Source organism: Phoca vitulina, unplaced genomic scaffold (genome assembly GCF_004348235.1).
Source record: "Phoca vitulina isolate PV1807 unplaced genomic scaffold, GSC_HSeal_1.0 scaffold10, whole genome shotgun sequence".
Taxonomy (NCBI): Eukaryota; Metazoa; Chordata; class Mammalia; order Carnivora; family Phocidae; genus Phoca; species Phoca vitulina.
Genome location: NW_022589713.1, coordinates 8,037,942 through 8,057,914, shown reverse-complemented (window position 1 = coordinate 8,057,914; position 19,973 = coordinate 8,037,942). Strand labels below are relative to the sequence as shown.

Here is a 19,973-nt window from a genome sequence, read left to right as displayed (position 1 = left end):
GTTTTTTTTTTTAAGACTCGTATTGAGTGTTATCTTTCCTTCTCACCAATCCCCATCCCCACCACACATACGTGCCCCAAAAAAGCCCACATTCAAGGCTTACACTAAGTTCCATAAAAGCCTTTGAAACTAAATGATGAAGGAAAAAAGCCCAGTGAGAGTAACTTGCCTCAGGAAACAGCAAATCTGAGGTGAGGCCAAGCTGCAACATGTATCTGCTATTTCCATATCTAGTGATCTTCCCACTGATGGACATCATCTAACTTCGTACTCTTCCAGCCAGTGTTCATTGAGTGTTGGGCATTGTGCAGAGGAGACAGATGAGAAATTATCATTTTTTTATTAGTGTCATAGAAAGATAAATGTTACTGAGATTTGGCTATGTAGGAAATTAGAGGCAAATTTGGATTACCTAGATGTATGAATTAGATATTAGGCAGCAAGAAGATATGGCAAGTTTAGTTTGACTGAAAATGAGGAATGAGATTAAGAACTATTTCTCCAATTAATTTGTTTTGAGTTTAGTTAAAATGCTAGCATTACCCACGTCCATAAGATACCAAGGACTGCTTTGGGAAAAGTCAGTTTTGCCATTAGGCTTGGGAAATGGCTTTGGAGGTGATGTAGTATGGCTAGCTTATGTTATAGCTGGAGAAAGAAACCCCAGAGGCAAATGTATTAAGTGATATATTTAGGACTCAAATTCCAACTATACAATTTGTGAATCCAGGCTTCTACAGCATCCTTTAGTAGGTGGCTGCTGGCCCTTGATAGATTTTGTATAGCACATAGAGTTTTGTCTGGTAGGATGCAGCTATTAAAACACAGCCTATGATAGGTAACGTGGTTAGAGCTATAAGGGTAGTGTGGGGCATGACTTACTATACTACTTCTGGAAGGGTCAGAAAACTAGCCTTTACAGAAAATAATTGAGCTGAAACCTATAAAAGAATGGTAGAATTTCCACAGAAATATTTAGAGAATGAAAAACAGTATGAGCAAAGAGAGTGAGAATAAACTACACAGTCTCAAGGAGTTTAGGATATCCATTTTAAAAGTTGAGCAGGCATTTGGAATGGGAGGGAATAATGTAAATGTTGGCATTAGAAATAAATTAGTAAGCTAGTTCTGATTTTTTTTTTCCTTTGACCCATTTTTATGTCATTGCTAAAGAATTCTGAATTACTTCTAGAAATGTTAGGTGGATTAAAAGAAAAAGAGAGACATGTTAGGTGGATTTAGCTATATAAAAAGGTTGTTTTTATAATAGGCCCACCGCTGGGTGAAGTTAATTCAATGCTTGTTGTTGGTCTCTGAAATGAAATGCATATCTTAAGAGTGTTAAGTTTTTGTTTTGATTTCCCTTGACATTCTTTTCTATCATGTTCTTTCTCCAGTTTTGTTCATTTTCATACACTTACACCATGAAAATTTCCTTAGGTGATGAAAGTGCTATTATTTCTTCATAATCAAAAGGAAGGAATGCTGTTATTAGCCTTTTAAAGGAGAATTGATCTTTACTACAAAATGACTGTTAAACATAGTCCCTTCCCTGGAAGGCCTTTGTTAATCTTTATCCTTTTCTTAACACAGCTGAGGTAATTTGAACTCTTCTGTGTTTTTAATGTCTTCGTTCATATTAAGAATTTTTATTGAGTTTTTCTCTCTTTTTCTATTTAAATTTTCCACCTTTCTATGAAAGATGGTTGAAAAACATAAACCTTTTGCTAGATTAAGGTATACTTAATTTGTTAATTCTGATGTTTTCAGAAGTTGGTTAACCATCAGCTTCTATTCCAGCAGACTAAAAGAATGGTTTTAGAATATCTAGAATGAATATATAGGATTACATCCACTTTATTCCCTTTCAGTATAGTTACATTATTTTTGTAAGGTATTCTGAGCTAGACATCAGTTGGCAACATTTGAAATCCTTTCTAAGCTGTCTCCCCTTTTTTACTCTTAGGTGCTAGTATACATCTCAGTCTAGATAATTGTCAATCATATACTGTTTTCCCAGTCTCCAGGAAGTAAATTAAAGTAATAAGGACTGTAGTGTCAAATTTTTAATTTGGGCTTAAGCCCCTTGATATACACCCTTCATTTTCAATCAGTAATGAATTATCCTATCATCAAATTACCTATTGCTGCTGGCTAAGTAGTACAATGCAGGCTCTTTCAAGAGAGCCTGCTCTAAATGTAAGCACTCCAACATTCAGGAAAATGCCGCTCTCCTCCTACCCCTTTCTCACACCCTTTCTTATTTCAGTCCTGACTCAAAGGAAGAAAATAACTTTTTCATCCTGTCAAACCTTGCCTAATGTTAGTCTAATAAAAAATAACTAGCTAGTGCATAAGCTCATCTGCCTTTAAGTAGATACGATTTTTTTTACATTTAAGTATTTAACTTGAAATAAGAATACTAAACTTTTTTAGTTTATTTGAAATATTTGGATTGTAATGGTAAAATTGCTGTGCATATTTCACTTTTGTATTATTCTCCAGTTTTTCAAGACTGAATTTTTACATCTTCCATCTTGAGTGTTTTGATAGAAAGAATTTTAGTTTGGCTAGTTTTTAAATTGTTTCCTTACAGTGACTCTATGAGGAAAAAACGATCAGAATTTTACTGCCTAATACTAAAATAACTCCCTCAAGATACCCTCACTTGGAAATGTAAAGATATCTAAATGTAAAGAGATCTAGAAAAAGAAGGTAAAGTTAATATTAGTATATCAAAGATGTTTATCACAGACTTTTATTTTTTCTTACCAGAATCATTTTGAACAGAAATAGCTATATTAAGAGTTATAAACATTATTTATATGATACTTTTTAAGTGATTATTATTCACCCTAAGCTGAAGAAATAAATTTTACAAATCACAGATATCACTTATATTGTTGTTTTGAATGTTAAACAAAGTACTGATCTTCTAGAATGAAGTAGTTCCTAAGGAAAATGAAGTTGTTGGCTCCTCTTCCCTCCTTTTTTTCTTTTCTGTTTCCTGTCTGCTATTTGTTCATGTCTTAAGTTCACACTGTACAGGGTAATAACTCTTCCATGAGTCATTTTCATTTTGGAATGTGGTTGGTTTTTTTGTTTTTTGTTTTGTTTCTCAGTATTCTCCAAAGTGCAATGAAAGTATTCCATCTCTGTCCCCCATCTGCCTGCCTTCCCAGACAGATAACCACTTTCTTAGTTTGTATGTGTGTATTCTTCCAGTTTCTTTACGCATATGCAAGCAAATACTGTATCTATATCACCCTCATACAGTGGTAATGTACATACATCTGCACCTTTACTTTTAAAGATCTCCAGGGTACATTGTTCCCATCTCAGTACACAGAAAAGCATCTTTGTAGGGTCGTCTTTTATAGATGGGTAGTATTCAATTGAATAAATGGCTATACCATGACTTATTTAATCAGTTCCATGTTGATTATTAGAAATCTTGCTGTTTTAAACAGTGCTATAATGAGTAGCATTGTAAATATATTCTATCCCATGTATGTAGAAATATAGGATAAATTCCCACAAGTAGGATTGCCGACTCAAATAGTAAATAAATAAGAGTGAGTGAGAATGTATGTATGTGTAAAACTGTGATATAACCAGATTGCTCTGTGTAACGGTTATACCAGTGTACAACTTAAATCCGCACCATATGAGAAGGCCCGTTTCCCACAGCCTCACTAACAGTGTATTAAATTTTAGTATGTTTGACAGTCTGTTTAGGGAAATGGTGTTACATTATAGTTTTAATCTGTATTTTTATTATGAATGAGAGCCTGGGTTTTTTTCATGTCTTGTGGATTATCCATGTGAAATCTACCCATTTTTCTAATTGGAGTTCTAGTCTTAATAGATTTCTAGAAGTACTTTGTATTTTAGTGAAATTATTGAAGGAGTTCTTTATTTTTCTATATTTTGAGGCATCTAGTTAAGCTTCTCCAAAGTATTACAGACATTCTTCCTAAGTGGACTTTTTAAAAGGCCATTAATACAGATGATATGGTTGACTCTGGACAAAAGGGGTCTGAGGTAGGAGAGGGACTTTGTATTATTGTATACCTTTTTATGTATACTCTTTGTATTTATTTTTTACCACATGCATGTATCTTCTTTAACTTTTATTTTGAAATAATTATTGATTCATAAGAAGTTGTAAAGAAAAAAGTATAGGGAGGCCTCATGTACCCCTTCACCCAGTTGTGTGTGTCCTGTCCCCTGCCCCCTTCCTGCAGTGGTAACATCTTACATGGCTGTAGCGAAAGGTCTAAAGCCAGGAAATTGACATTGGTATAATCCATAGCATGTATCCTTTTTTACTCTTTAAATATTCATTTCTGGCCAGGATTTTTACCTTAAATTAATTAGATGAATGTAAAATATGCTAAGGATATAATTGGTTTCTGTAGATGCTAAAAGCAAATATCAATCTTTATGTAAATATTTAACTGGGTTTTTAATTGTTCCTTGGTTAAAAGTTTTTTTTGTTTTGTTTTGGTTTTTTGCACCATTGTGAGACTGGTTATTTGAGAAAATAATAACATTGAGTTTTGTGAGTAGCCATTTTACCTGCTTGTTTATCATGAATAATAGCTTTTATCATTCACAAAAATCACTTATTTTGTGTTATTAATAAAAATCTTCATGGGCCTTTTTATGAATTTAATCATGAAATTAAACAGATTTTTTGTTTTTACATAGAGAACTTATGGTCAGTAATTAGAACACATAAAATTTTTAGTTCTTAGCTTAATTTACTGTTAACTTTGATAGTTTTATTGCTAAACACAGAAGTTTGCATTTGGCCATAGAATAAGTTTACCTGAATTGTATCTATTTTGGCTCTTTTTTAGAAGGAGGGCTGTTATTTGCACTTAAATGTTAAGCTGTAAATATTTTTAAAATTCCTCTTACAGAAGAGTGATGCATTTTTTTCTGTTTAACTTTTATAGGCTTGCTGAGCTGTACATTCATTAGATTTACTTTTTTTGCTATTAGCAACTTAATAGTTTCTAAAAAACAAAATATGTGTTTCTTAGAAAAAAGGCCAAATGTAGGGGCACCTGGGTGGCTCAGTTGGTTGAGTACCCAGCTCTTGATTTTGGCTCAGGTCATGATTTCAGGGTTGTGGGATCAAGCCCCACGTCGGGCTCTGCCCCGGGCATGGAGTCTGCTGAGATTCTCTCCCCCGCCCAGCTCTATTTAAAGTGAGTAAGTAAATCTTTAAAAAAAATAAAAAAGAAAAGAGGCCAAATGTTACCTAGGTTAGGATTAATCCATTTTAGTAATAATTATGTTATTTTAGAGTTTATTGGCAGGGGAAGGGGGGGAATGAAGGTTGTACATTATTTACTAGAAACAGTATGTGATTCCTGAAGACTGGCCTCTAAGAAAGATTGTAGCTTCCACTTGTGAGTTTATGAAGAATCATTTTTACCTTGTTTGGGTAAGGGGGCTTGAACATAAGTATATCAGATTTGCCAGCTCAATCAAAGTTATTATAAAAGATTTGATTTTATAATTTGGGGAATTCCTGTAGTGGATTTTTAATTGTGATTGTGACTCAACACAGAAAGTTAGAAGGGTCTTTTAGCAAAAGAAGGTAATTTTTTAAATACTCTGCATATAGATACATATAATTTTAAAATATCTTCAGCTTTTTAACAGACCAAAAGAACATTTTAGTTCTTAGCAAATAGGTAAACTATACTATACTGGCTGTCTGAAGATCACAGAGCCTTTTCCAAGAAGTTACCTCCCTTGTTCTCAGAGCTCAACCTCTTCTAGGAATGTGCTAGATAAGATAAATGACATATTGTGCACATAATTTAATTTTGGATCCATGCTTATGGTTTCACAAATGACATTTGGTACATAGTTAAAGCACTCTTCATAACATACATAAGTCTGCATTTCTCTTAGGTTGTTATAGATAGTTGCTTATTGCTTCCACACAGTCTTACTGTTAAGGTAGAAAAAGCATGTGTTTTGACATTAAGTCTAGGTTTCAGTTCTGTCTCTAGCATTGTGCTTTGAGTCAGTTACTTGGCTTCAGTTTCCTCAACTGTAAGATGAGATTGTTTCTCAAACTTGCAGTAAGGACTCGCTAAGTAATGTGTACCTGCAAAAGTGGGTAATCATTTAAGTGTTCTTTTCCTCTACCTTGTTGCTTTGTTAATTAGCATTTGTGTTGAGGGGAGAACAGAAGAAAGACAAAGTAGTAAAAATGTAAGAAAGGAAATTTGCTCTATTTTTATTTTAAACAAGTAGCCATGATGTCTCTGTCCACATTAATGAAGATAAAATTTTAAGTTGATTTCTCATAAAGAGGTTTTTTTTGTTTTTGTTTTGTTTTTGTTTTTGTTTTTTAAGTGAGATCAAGTTAGCCTAACCTCACCTTCATGGATTTTAATTTTTAGAGAGGAGAGACTGGAGATGTTTTGTACAAAGTCGTTGAGCTGAGAGCATGAATGAAACAGCCTTTTAAGAAAGATGAAAATGTAGGGAATTTGTGAAGCCAGAGGTTCATATCTGGCCTCTTCTCAGTGAGGTTGCCAAGTGATCTATTGAGATAAGAGGAAGGAGGTCTGGGAAGAAAAACTATGGTGTGGGGAGCCACCTGGGATGAATTTTAAAATGAACAGCATTGAAAGCCAAGCTATCTTACTGTACCTTGATACATTGGGTTTTATTTTTCCTGTGAATGTGATTGTAAAAGGCAAAAGATTTATGCGATCTGACTTTATTTAGACACTAAATTCAGGGATGCCTGGCTGGCTCAGTCAGTGGGTGTGTGACTCTTGATTTCAGGGTTGTGAGTTCAAGCCCTACAATGGGTGTAGAGATTACTTAAAAAAAATAAATAAATAAAATAATAAGAAAAAACACTAGGGGCACCTCCGTGGCTCAGATGGTTAAGCGTCTGCCTTCGGCTCAGGTCATGATCTCACGGTGCTGGGACCAAGCCCTGTATCGGGCTCCCTGCTTGGCGCGGAGCCTGCTTCTCCCTCTCCTACTCCCCCTCCTGCTTCTGCTCTCTTGCTCTCTCTGTCAAATAAATAAATAAAATCTTTAAAAAAGAAAAAAAAACACTAAATTCAAGCTCATTTCCTTCTTTGGGAGGCTGTAATTCTAGTAAAAAAAAAAATTCATATAAAAATTCATATAAAAATACTGTAGCTATATGCTTGTTGTCTTTTTCCCCTACAGTTCTATATTTCTGTTCATTTCCTCCATAACCACAATTCTTAATTCATCTAGTAAATACTAATCATGGTATGTTTTTATACTAAAAGAGTGACCTATATCAAACAATGTTTCTTTTTACAAATTATCCCTTGCCTTTATATAGCACTTATAGTTTACCAGAATAGTTACAAAGTCTTAGGAACTTAAGTTAACCATCAGGTTATAGGGTGGTGAATGCAATAATAAAAAAGAAAACAAGGCATAAAACTTTAACATTAGGTCAAGGAAGCAAATAAAGGAAAATTTTTCATTCTGCTTCGGTTGATCGTTCTCATTTTTAAGAGTGTGAACCCCAAACCACTATGTTGACTTTGAACACAACAGAAGACAACTTCTTACCCTCTTTGAAATAATATTCTTAAACCATGTTCAAGGATCCTGAAATAGAATACCCTCTTATTTGCTTATTTAAGACTACCATATTGATATCCTTATTATAAATCAGTTTCTCAATCTTCAGTTTCTATCAGTCACCTGGAGGAGTTATTAAAATAGATTTCCAGGATCCCACCTCAAGAGTATGTAATTCAGTAGGTCTGGGGTGGACCCAAATATTTCCATTTCTAACAAGTTCCCAGGTGATGCTGCTACTGCTGGTCCAGTAACCATACTTTGAGAACTATGAATTTATTCAAACTCAAAATATTTTAATGGCCTTCTAATATAAACCAGTAATTGTTTCAAATCTAATGGCTGTCATATTGACTCTTTCAGACTCTTTCAATTCGCTTTTGAGCTCTCACGTGCCAAGCACTGTGTTCACTTCTTCACAGTGGGTGGAGATGAGGAACCTCTCTCAAGGAACTCAGTCTGATAGAGTTACAGATGTAGTAGTATTTAAACTCCTTTAATCCTCACAGGAGTTTTATGAATTGAGGTATATAACCCTTATTTTAGATGAGAAACCTGAGGTCTAGAAAGGCTAAATAGTTTTCCAGAATTCACACAGTGAATTTTTGGAGGAGCTGGAATTTGCTATTCTGCTTTCCTGGTTATGCAGTATGAAAAGTTTGTGAACCACAGGAGAGATGGAATAACTGGTTCTACCTTAGGAAATCAGAAGGCATTACAGGAGACGTGGCATTGGAGCATCTTAAGGAACAAGTAAAAGATAGCCAGATGAATTGGAACCATGAGCATTTGCAGCTGAGGGAGCAGTTCTGCAAAGCCATGGAAACCTGAGAGAATCTAGGTTTCACAGACTGTAAATAGTCAATGTAAGACACACAATAATGTAATAACACAATAGGCCAGATGGAGTGTGAGAAGAAAGGAGACCATAGAAGCCAGGGGTCAAAGTCACGAAGGGTAAAAAGTTTTGTATTCTGGGTTAAGAAGTTTTTAAAATAGGATTAAGTTTCTTTATTCTTTCTCTTACAGCTTTCATCTGTAAGCCATTGGTTCTCAAAGTATGGTCTGTCAGGTGGCAGAATCAGCATCACCAGGAAACGTGTTAGAAATGCAAATTCCTGGGCCCCACCCCAGACCTTCTAAATCAGAAACTGAGGCGAAACCCAGCCATCTGTTTTTAGACCTCTAGATGACTGGTGCATGCTAAAGTTTGAGAACCACTGCCATAGGTTATATAAAAAACAGCCTTCAAAATAGCCAGAAATCGCTGTAGTGATAGTAATTGTATCTGACTGATTTAATTGTTTAAGTAAAATGCTTAACAAAATTGGGTTATTAATACTTTTTAAGAAACACAGATCTTCAGTATGATCCATTTATACTTTGCAAACCTATTCCTTCATTGCTGTAAAAGAGGTCTGAGTCAGGATTAGAGTTTATTATATCAACAAAGAATAGGATGCTAATTACTGTTCCTTAGCCTAAGGGGAATGGTTTGGAAACTTACCAATATTATTTTAATCATAAAAAAAAGTAATAAACCCTTGTTAAGGGTTAGGGGTTTATTTTTTGTTTTGGTTGCTTGTTAATATATAAAACTGGCGTTAAAGTTAGCATTTAAGGTGTTCTATTTAAAACGTGTTAAAAGAATTGAATGTATTTACATCAAGAAATGACTAAAACTAATTCACTTTTTCCTTATTGGCATAGAAATAAAAAATATTGAGAGTATAATCTAGGATGGTCAGACAAACTAATCTCAATGCCTGGCACCGTCTTTTTTGCAAATTGCAGCCGGTATTTGGTGAACATATCCACGTGGTGTCCGAACTGAACTTTACACCAAAGCCTTACGGTTTATATAGTTGTTCTATAGTTTCTAGTTACATATAGCCATACTTTGTTTTGCACAGCTCTACAAGCATTTAAAGCCTAACATATATAAGTATTTATTAATGATCTATATATCCTTTCTAGTTATTAGGTATATAAAATCTGTTTTCATCTTAGAAATAGCAGCAGCAAGAAGGAAAGGTGTATGCTGTAATTAATGTGACTAATGCTCAGATAAACAAGTTTGTGTCTTCTGTGTATTGATGCAAGGATTTAGAAGTAGGAAGTCCACTGAGGCATTGACCCGACCCCTTCATTTTACACATGAGGAAACCGGTCTAGGGAAATTAAGTACTTGATGTGCTGATGGTCACACAGGTAGTGAGTAGCAGAACCAGGATTATAACCAGATCTACTTAGATTACAGTGTAAAAGGCACCACCACCTAAGACAGGATATTCCTGCGCCTCGATATATAGCAGTCTGAGGGCCCACATCATCTAAAATAGAATAGCCTTCAAATATATTAGCACCTAAATTTTCTTAGATAGAATATACTTTATGAAGAGTATTTTGCAAAGTTTGATATCAGTTATTTAAAGACCTCTTTTTGTATTGATAAAATAGATTAAAATGATCAGATTTGTCTTTACAAGAAAATCTAATAACTGTTCTTCAAAATTTACAAAAATGCCAAGAAAAGGATATAGATATTCACTATTCTTACTGTTTAAGGGGACAATTATTGAACCTTCTGTTATTATCATACAGATGCTAAAGTGATAGTTGAACTTGGGATATCCTTACTAGCTAGACTACTTGCAAATATTTCCAGGAAAAACTGGTCTAAACAACATACCTTTGTAGGTGATTTTTGCCAGCTAGTAACCTACAATGAAAGTATGAAGATTTGCCAGAATGTTGAGATTGGTGTTAACCAACCCTGCAAGTATCATTTGCCCAAAGGCCCTTTAGAAGCTGGTTCTAGAAATTTTTAAACCAGAAGTAAAACCTATAGAGGAAAGTCATCATCTGAATTTTAATGCAATAAGTGACCACTAGAATTTCCACATGAACGTCAATTAGAATATGTAATTGGTAAATGAAGAAGTTTAAAAGATGGAGAGAGTGTACTGCTCATTCAAAAGGTATCTTTTTAAAAGTTCACGGAGTTAAGAGCTCCTGAATAGAATTGGGAGTTGCTTTTAAAGTAGCATATGTATGTCATAGGGAAATTAGAAATGTTGGCACTACAAAGGATTTTTGGAAGTCTTCTATTTACTGAGATCCCTCATTTTCAAAATAAGAGCTTTGAGTATACTGAAATTATGAGAATAGACTTAATAAGCTATTTTAAGTTACTATTTTTGGTTTTGGTAAAACAAATGTTTTTATTTTAAGAGTTAGAAAGAAGGTTCCGTTTTTAGAATAATTTAATGAAATACTCTAATTTTTTCCAGTGCATCTGGGGGAGGTGGTGTAGCCATTGACAACAAAATAGAACAAGCAATGGTAAGTAAAAGTTTATAGTTCTCTCATTTCATAGGTTGTTGGTTGTAGGAAGCATTTGGTTTTTATCAATTCTAAAAAAACAAACACCTAATTTCTTTAAAACAAGATAACCAACGTATATTTTTTGATAATCAGATTTAGTTGAAGATGCTAGAATATAGAGAATTTTTAGTCTGGAAATACCAGTGGAGTTAATATTTCCCCCCATTTGGACATCTCACATTTCATGCATTACCATTGATAAATCAGGGCCATTTTGAGGGGCATACATAATCAGAATGCATTATGTGCCTTCAAGTATTTCAGCATCAAAAATAGTTTATAAGCAAAGAGTATTAAAATGAGAACTTTAGCTGGAACCCTTCGTTTTTATAAATGCTGTTTTAGTCACTCTAATAAATAGAACTTGTTGAATCTTTTTCTGATTTCTGCTATTACTGTCAATTTTTTGTTCCCTTAGAGATATTCTGTTCGTATTATATAAAATATTTTGATTAAGGCTTATTAAAACTATATAAGGACCATTAGTCACAAACTATTTTTCTTTAGGGTTTTAGAGTTGGAAATTGTAGGTCACTTTCTCTCTTCAAGAAATGCTATAACTAGTTTAATATCAGTTTAATATCCTTTGTTCTCTTGGTCTAACCTCTAAGCATGTGATTTTAAACTTTTTTTTTAATTCTGAGCTTGTAATTGACAATATAAGGTACCTAATATTTTTGGAAATCACTCCAAACTTTGAAAAGAAATCCTGGGCTTGCTGCCTAGGTGGAAACTGGGTTTTTTTCCACCCTTAACCTCCCTTAGGGCCAGTCAAGATACAGTAGAACTAGTAAAAGCAAGAGCAGGAAAACTAATATAAAAATGCCTCGTATTTAATAAGGCACCAGGTAGGCCAGAACCAAATAGCAACACCTTTCTCTTTCACTCTTTTTGACATTGCTAATTTTGTTTTTCACAGGATCTGGTGAAAAGCCATTTGATGTATGCAGTAAGAGAAGAAGTGGAAGTTCTAAAGGAACAAATAAAAGAATTAGTTGAAAGAAACTCTTTACTTGAACGAGAAAATGCACTGTTAAAATCTCTTTCAAACAATGATCAGTTATCCCAACTCCCAGCCCAACAGGCCAATCCTGGTAGCACTTCTCAGCAGCAAGCAGTGATAGCACAGCCTCCGCAGCCAACGCAACCTCCACAGCAGCCGAATGTCTCCTCAGCATAAAGCTTTCTTGCCTCATTAAGAAAAAAAACTGAAAGCAATCTATCCTTGTGTGCCACTGGTATTCTTTCCACTTTATACGAAAGCAAGTAGCCATGCTTCGGTTGTGTGTTTGGCCTTTTCAGTATTAGACAATCATTCTGCAGGAGCTTTTCCTCCCTTTGAGATGTCATGCAGCATTGTTGATGTCCAGTTTCATGTCATCAGTACACAAGGAGAATAATAGATGGGGTTTATTAAAGCAAGCAAAGTCTGCATTTTACCTGGTGCGCATGAGTGGGGTCTTTTAAGAGCTTTGGTGGCTCTCCCGTTTTTCCTATTATCCATGGATTTACCCTGAGCCTTCCTATCACATTATAAATAACAGTTCATCTAAAGAGCCACTTTTCTTTCAATATCAGTAACATTTGCCTACGTAAGTTTTCATTTATTTGTGTTTTATTTATTACAGGGCTGCTATTTTCATAATGTACATGAACAATGTCACAGAACTTTTTTAATTTTTTTGAATAATTATAAGTATCAGTAAAGGATTTGAAAGACAGGATTGCATTTAATAGAAACGTTTAGGCAATAATTGAACAAAAGAATCCTGGCATATTTCTAACACTAATGGCAATTTACCTTCGGTATTTATTTTCAGTAGTAAAGACCCAGCTTGAATGTAAATTTTGTATAGTGTAAGTATGAAGAACATAGTGCAACTGTACAGGTAGTCACCAGTTATTGTGATATAATAAATAATTGGGCTATTTTGATGAAGAAAACTTTGTTCATTTGTTTCTACTTTCTAATAGAGAAATTGCCACGATTCCTCTGCTTTTTGACATTTCGTATGACTTTCTTTTTTCGGGTGGGAATAAAAAGCTGTGAAATTGTTCAACCTACTTTGTAACCAAAGAAGCAAAGCTGTGTAATGGAGTTTTTTTTATAATGCACATTCTTTATGTATTTTTATTTAGTGTTTTCTCGGTCACAATTTTCTTTGCTGTCTAGCATGATCTGCATGACCTATAATCTTTGAACCACTTTCGTACCTCATGTTTTTATCCAGCACTCTTATTGTAATATGTACTAGTCTGTGAACAATGTCAAATAAAAACGAACAGGTAGTATGGTGGAGCTGAGCTAGTGTACTATATACACTAGTTGTAAAAAAAAAAAAAAAAATGAAGTGAGCCATCTTTTGTTCATTTAAAATGGTGTTTTGAATTTCGTATGCAGAAAACGTTTTGTTACATTGCAGATTTTAATGTATTTAATAAATGCAACATGCAGATTAAGTGCAGTGTATACTGAGTATTTAAATTAAAATGTACATTTCATAAATACAGTTTCAAAAGAAAGCATCATTTTGTGTATACTAACACATTAAGTGTATGTCAGAAATTGATGTATAAATATATATTTTAACACATTTTCTGAAATTAAACTGCAGTTTTGTTGAAATATTTGGCTCTATATGTGTTCAAAATTTAATTTGATTAGATTTGTATTTTCACAGTTCAGATATTCCTTAAATGAAAACCTGTGTTATTAATGACTTAATGATAGTTCTTAAATTTTCAAAGTAAAATAATTTAAAGAATGCAAGAATGGTGAGCAATATTTGTACTCAAGATTCATATTATGTCAGTGACATTTAAGTAAAATCCTTGTCTACCAAAACTTTACTTGAATTCAGAAAGGTGCCTGTAGAAAATTAACATGCTTTGTGTCTATAGCCAGCTAGCTGATCAGGAGTTAATGAGAACCAATAGTTAGCTCTCCGTGTTGTTAAAAGAGGATAAATAAGTGTTCTTTATCTATTTAAAATTGAAACTTCATTAGATTTAGCCACAAACTAAATGCCTAAAATTGGAGTGTATGTGGGATCACCAAATATTTTATATTCCAGTTGTGCTGGTATATTGAATATAAACAATTTTAATGCTAACGAATAACATTAGAAGTAACTAAGGAACTAATGACATATGCTTGAAGAAGCAGTCCTATAGATGTGGAGTGAGATTTTAAGTAGAGTCACCCACAGATGAGTTAGAAAATGAAACTTCCATGTTGGAATGTTAACCAGAGGGCTCACCGGGTATGCCCCTCAAATGCAAACAGTGTGATATTTTATACAGGCAAAGAAAAACTAGTATTAGGAAAGGTTGAGATTTTTGTGAAAATACAAATTTTGGGTCTTGGGATAGAAAAACACTTTATAAATACAAAGTAATCAGAAAGGAAATGATTGATACATTAATTTTAAATGGTAATTAAAAGCAATTATTACTACTTCTACATTTTAAAAAAACCACCAGGACAGAAACTATGGGTAGTTCACAGAAGAAATGGCAGTTTCTCAAGTTTCAGCTTCTAGTAACCTAAGAGAAATGCAAATTAATATTTAACAAATTGTCATTTATCTTTTAAATAGCAGGACCTAATGTAGAAAAGGCAAGCTTTCTCATGTACTTCTAGAAAGTAATTTGGCAATATGTATCAAGAGCCTTAAATATTAATAAACTTTTCAGTTTAATAATACAAGACAATAACTCATGGTGCAGTGTTCAAAAAATACAAAATTACAATAGTGCTTGTCCTTTGCTCTCCCATCTCCCCTCCCTCTTCCCTGTGGATCCCCCTCCCCAGTATCTACTCCTGAAAACAGCTGTGAAAGGAAGCCTTTACATCCAAACCTACTCTCCTGAGGCATGCCCCCACTCCAAAGTCAGGGACAGACTTAAAGGTGGGAAAGCTTATTGTTTTTCAGCATCAGATTCACTGTTTTGGGAACAATATCAGACATTCTCCCAAGTGATTAGTTTGTTTAGGAACGTAAGTAAGTTTCAGTTTGACCTCAGGAGATTTAAGGTCTCTTTCTCCACATAATGGAATATTTACTGAGATGCCAGTTTGGGGGCACAGTCTTACAGGAATGCCATCTATAATTTTCTCAGTGTAATGCCCATAGACCAAGGTGCCACATAAGTTTTCTGTTGGTTTACTTTAGCCAACCAGAAAATCACAAGTGAAAATTTTGTTTCTGATAATGGCAATGTGTCTGCAATACAAACCTAACTTTCCCCAAAGAAAATTTATTTTTGGTAGTTAATGATGTGATTTTACAGCTTGCTATGCCCCCTCCCAAAAAAGGATTATGAGATACTAAGTATGCAGTTAGTTTAGCTGTATGTTGAAAATAACTGGGTATTTCCAATTCTGTTACATTCTGAGTTAAGTAGAAGTATTAAGACAATGCTTTACCATCAAGTCCCCAGAGATGGGTAATCATAACTGCTTTTATTCACAAAGAATTGTCACAGGTCGGAGATTGTGATGTTTCTCCAAGTTCCAAACTCTAGTCACTCCTAGACCTTTTTAAAAAGAGCGAGGGGAAGTCCTTAGAATTAGAGTAACAAAAATACCTGTTCTTCATGGGAATTTATCTCTGTAGAACCAGAAATAAAATATCAGTTGATTTGGGGGGAATAAATTTTTAAGTCACAAGTTGTTTTTTTTTTTAAAGGAGGCTCAGTGGCAGGCACTTTGTGACATGACTCAATTCTCTTCAATAATTTTGTTAAGAGGACAAAGCCCAGCTCTAAAGATTCACAGTTTGAGGTCATACACAAACCAACATGTACAATGCAATAATAAAAACAGTCAAGGATGGTTTTGTCAAGGAAGGTTCCCTCAAAGAAGTGACACCTGATAAGAAAAAAGTGCTCAAAAGCTTAGAGGAGAGCATAAACCAAGCTCTTTGGATAGTCACAGAATTGTTTCCCAGGAGACAGACATGCAGGCTGACTCATCCACCTTAGTAGGTTGGCATCTAGAGCAAAAATAATTTATTGAATGATTTTAGGCAGTGGGATTGTGATCAGATAAGCATTTTAGAAAAATAAATCATTCTAGTTATCAATGATGGGCAGTAGATTGGTGAGCTGAAACTGGAAGTGGAGAAATAATTTAGGAGAGAATAATCCAGAAATGATGAATAAGCAAAATTACAAAATGATAAATAGGCACATTTGTGATGCTCATTAGGAAGTTTTTCTTGGATCTTTCTACACCATTCCCAACGTCAGGTGCCTATTTTTTCTGCTTCCAAAGAAAGATCTGAGAACCCCAAGTCTTAAAATGTTTTAGTCAAAACTTTTCCTTCCAATAGCCATATACCTCTACGAAATGGAAGTCTTTGTTTAGAGGAATTTCACGAATTCAGCAAAAGGGTAAGGGGAATGGAGGAGCCCTGGCTATCACATTTATGCCTCTATAAATTCGGCCCTATAGGTCAACCAAATTTAGTGCTTTTATGGTGACTAGGATTAGAGTGGCCCAGAAGCATGAGTCCAAAGCCTGTCTTTCAGGGCTATCCCTCCCCAAAAAGAACAATACGGGTTCTGGTCCCATTGCAGATACTGAAACCCAAGTCAAAATAGGTTTTGCTGGCTTCAACTTTTCTTCATTCTTCGACACAGTTCAATTCAGGAAGGCTTCTTTCTTCCCCGTAAGTCCGCTGCCTAAGCAAAACAACCTTTTCTCCCACCACCTCCTGCCTCAAACCTAGTAACTCATGTTTCTATTTTCTAGCAATACTAATGATTTATTGTTTAGTGACGGATATTTGCTCCCTATTTACCCCTTTTCAGCATTCTAGGATGCATCCCTGTTACATGTATTTCTATGCCAAGTCGCAGAATTTCTATAGCAAGATCTGTCCTTTGAATGTATGTATTCCTTTGTCAGTGGAGAATATTACTGTCCAAGTGCTATTTAATGATTTCCTTAGTGGGCTACAATTGGTATAACATGCTATGTTCACAGGTGAAAATTGCTAAGTGAGGCATTATACAAAGCAAGTTAAGGTCATAGACCTCTTTTTTTAAAATAAAAAAACAATCATCAAATAAAAGTGAGACAGTCTTTCAGGATTGGTAATAGGAAAGTATGAAGTTGGTATTTTGCACTGACACAGTCTACTTGGTCATAAAATTTGTTCAACATATTTAGTGAGTTAGCTTTATTTTTTCATCTTCTAACCAGGGAAACTGATAGATCAGGCAATTTTGAGAATTTTCCCATGATCTGATGTCATGGATTGAGCTATAAAACAGAGCATCTAAATTTATGGACTAACACTGCCCACAGAAGCCAAAGTTATCCCTTTGAAAGAGGGAAGGAAAAGGTGTGCTTAGATCATAAAAATAACTGAATTTTAAAACAAGGCAAATGCCACACTTCTACTTCCCCCCCAAAAAAAGTTTTTACCTTTTCATCTTTCTATATAACAACTGTAAAGTATTCTTGCCCACTGCAATCCAACTGTTTTCCAGATCACAGTTCTTATCATCATTTCACAGGCAAGCAACGCATCTATAGATAGATCATACCTGAGGACGTCATGGACAGCAAGGGAATATTTTTTCCCACACTTGGCATGAAATAATATCAGGTCAGTGTCTTACTCTAGTGTTTCTACTAAAATATATAATATATAATTTAATCAGGTGTCTGATGGACAGAAAAAAATAAATATGTGTAACTTTGTAAATCCCCTCAAGGTTTTGTTTTTGAGAAGTTTGGGTTTTATTTTTTATTTTATAGAAACATTGTTGAAATGCACTTCAATTCTATTTCAATTCAGGTGCTGCACCCTGTACTAGATGTTTGGGGATAGAAAGATAAGTGGAACACGATTTGTGCACTCCAGGAGCTATCATCCAATGTAAAAGAAAACTAAAGTGCCATTGTTTATTCAAAGTATATGTCATAGTTTGTGGACCTCATATAATCTGTTGAACGGAAGGTTCATGTAAATCAACAGTAATACTGCCATGCCACATGAAACCCTTTGACATTGCCAGGAAACAACTTTAAATCACCAAAAAGCTTTTACATCAAACAATACTTTTAGAAAGAGGGGACTTGGTGAAAAGCTTCCTATCTCTACATTGAGCCTGTGAGTTGTCCCCTAAAAGAAGTTTACACATTTTTTTAATACTCTAAGTTTGTAGATAATGGAACTGATTTAAATCAAACTTAACTAGAATAGAATTTGTGTGTCATGAGTTATATTATCTATTGTCTCATAAGCAACACACTCATTATCTTGGCTGACAAAATCAGCTACCATTCAATGAACCAAGTTAAGAATAACTCAGGTGCCTGATGCCAAAAATAAATCTGATAGAGCTGAGAATCCAGAAACAATTATTATTCAGTAAAGGATGAAAGTAACATTTCAAATCAGTAAGGGAAGAATAGATTATTAATAAATAGTATTGGGATGACATAACCATTTGGGAAAAAGAATTTAGATCTCTAGCTCACAAAAATTAATTCCAGCTAGACAAGCAGTAAGTCTTATGCTTTTTGATTACATATCCCTTAGAAACCTCCCTGTGAAAATGCAGATAAGCAAAAAGTTTTACAAGATTATGAAGAGATGCCCAACCTTAGCAAAATAAAGGAAATGCACATTAAAAAATAAGAAACTATCTCAAATCCAATTGGCAAATACTTAAAATATATGTAAATCACAAGGCTGCAAGGGTCTAGAAAAACAGGAATCCTACATTGCTAGTAAATGTATAAATTGGCACAGCTACCTTTAAAGGCAGTCGAATGATATCCATTAAAATTTAAAATTCACATGCCCTGTCACCCAACATTTCCAGTTTTTAATGAAACACACTTTTCATACTTGTGTTCACAGGGTGGCTTGTACAATTGTACCTTTGTAATAGAATAATATTGGAAAAAACAAAATACCCATCAAGAGGATGGAACAATATACAACACTGGGCATCAATGAAAAAGAATAAGATTCATACACATACTGACATGGAAAGATCTCGAAGATACAATAAGTTTTTTGAAAGTTTGGAGGAAAATAAAGGCTAATACATGCAATACATATGATACCATTGATTTTAAGACGCATATATACACACACAAAAATAAATACTGTATAGTGTACTTCTTAAGTACCTACTTGTATATTATACAAATGTACAGAGAAGGTCTGGAAGGATACTAACCAAACTGTTAACAGTAGTTTGGTGGAGTGCATTAGCTTTAACTGTAATATTCGATGTTTTTGAGTATGCATTCATGTATTGTTTGTGTAATGACAAATTAATAAATTAGAAATAAAATAAAATAGAAGGTGTTTTCTTCTTGTCTTCTGCTAATGTCCCCCCTGGTGCTCTGGGTCTCATTGTTTTCGGCCTCCTCCCCTCCCCTCTCCCTCTCTTTCATTTCTTCTCCTTCCCCCTCTCCTGGGACTTCATCGCATCAGTGTTTATACAGGCTTAATATGTAAACACATGATAAATAAGTAACCCTCTGCGCCTAACTGGGAGTGTGCTCTCTCCACTTGCTTTTTCTGTTACCTATTCCGCCTTTCCACTTCCTCCTCTTGCACTCACTGCTTGTTGCACGCAGCCTGACATGGGAGGAGCTCCCACTGGGCCCCAAAACCATTTTCACAGGGTCACCAATGAGCACTGTGTTGCTAATTCCACCCAGGAAGTTTCAGTCCTTATCTTATTGAACAGTTTTACCTAATTTCGGTTTATTATCATTTGTTTAGTCTAGCAGATAGTTTTCTACCTGTTCATTTTCCTTCTTTTCATTTTTTTAGGGGTTTCTTTTGTTAAAAAATATACATGTATATATGAGAGAGAGAGCTGAATTTCCAATTTGTCTTTAATAGATTAATCCATTTTCATGTATCATGACAAGCATATTTGGCTGTATTTCTGCCATCTTATTTTGTGTTTTCTCCTTAGAATGCTATCTAGTC

The 19,973-nt window shown here is 34.5% G+C and overlaps 1 protein-coding gene across 2 annotated transcripts in view; it reads left to right on the top strand.

The window, feature by feature from the left end:
- The window catches only part of TSC22D2 (TSC22 domain family member 2), a 54,338-nt gene extending 35,001 nt beyond the window's left edge, over positions 1-19,337 (top strand). For both annotated transcript variants that reach the window (XM_032408459.1, XM_032408458.1), the window contains 2 exons: positions 10,905-10,956; positions 11,918-19,337. In XM_032408459.1, the coding sequence (XP_032264350.1) occupies positions 10,905-10,956; positions 11,918-12,178 (313 nt within the window). In that variant the 3' untranslated portion in view covers positions 12,179-19,337. The remainder of the gene's footprint in view (positions 1-10,904; positions 10,957-11,917) is intronic.
- Positions 19,338-19,973: the final 636 nt, after the last annotated feature.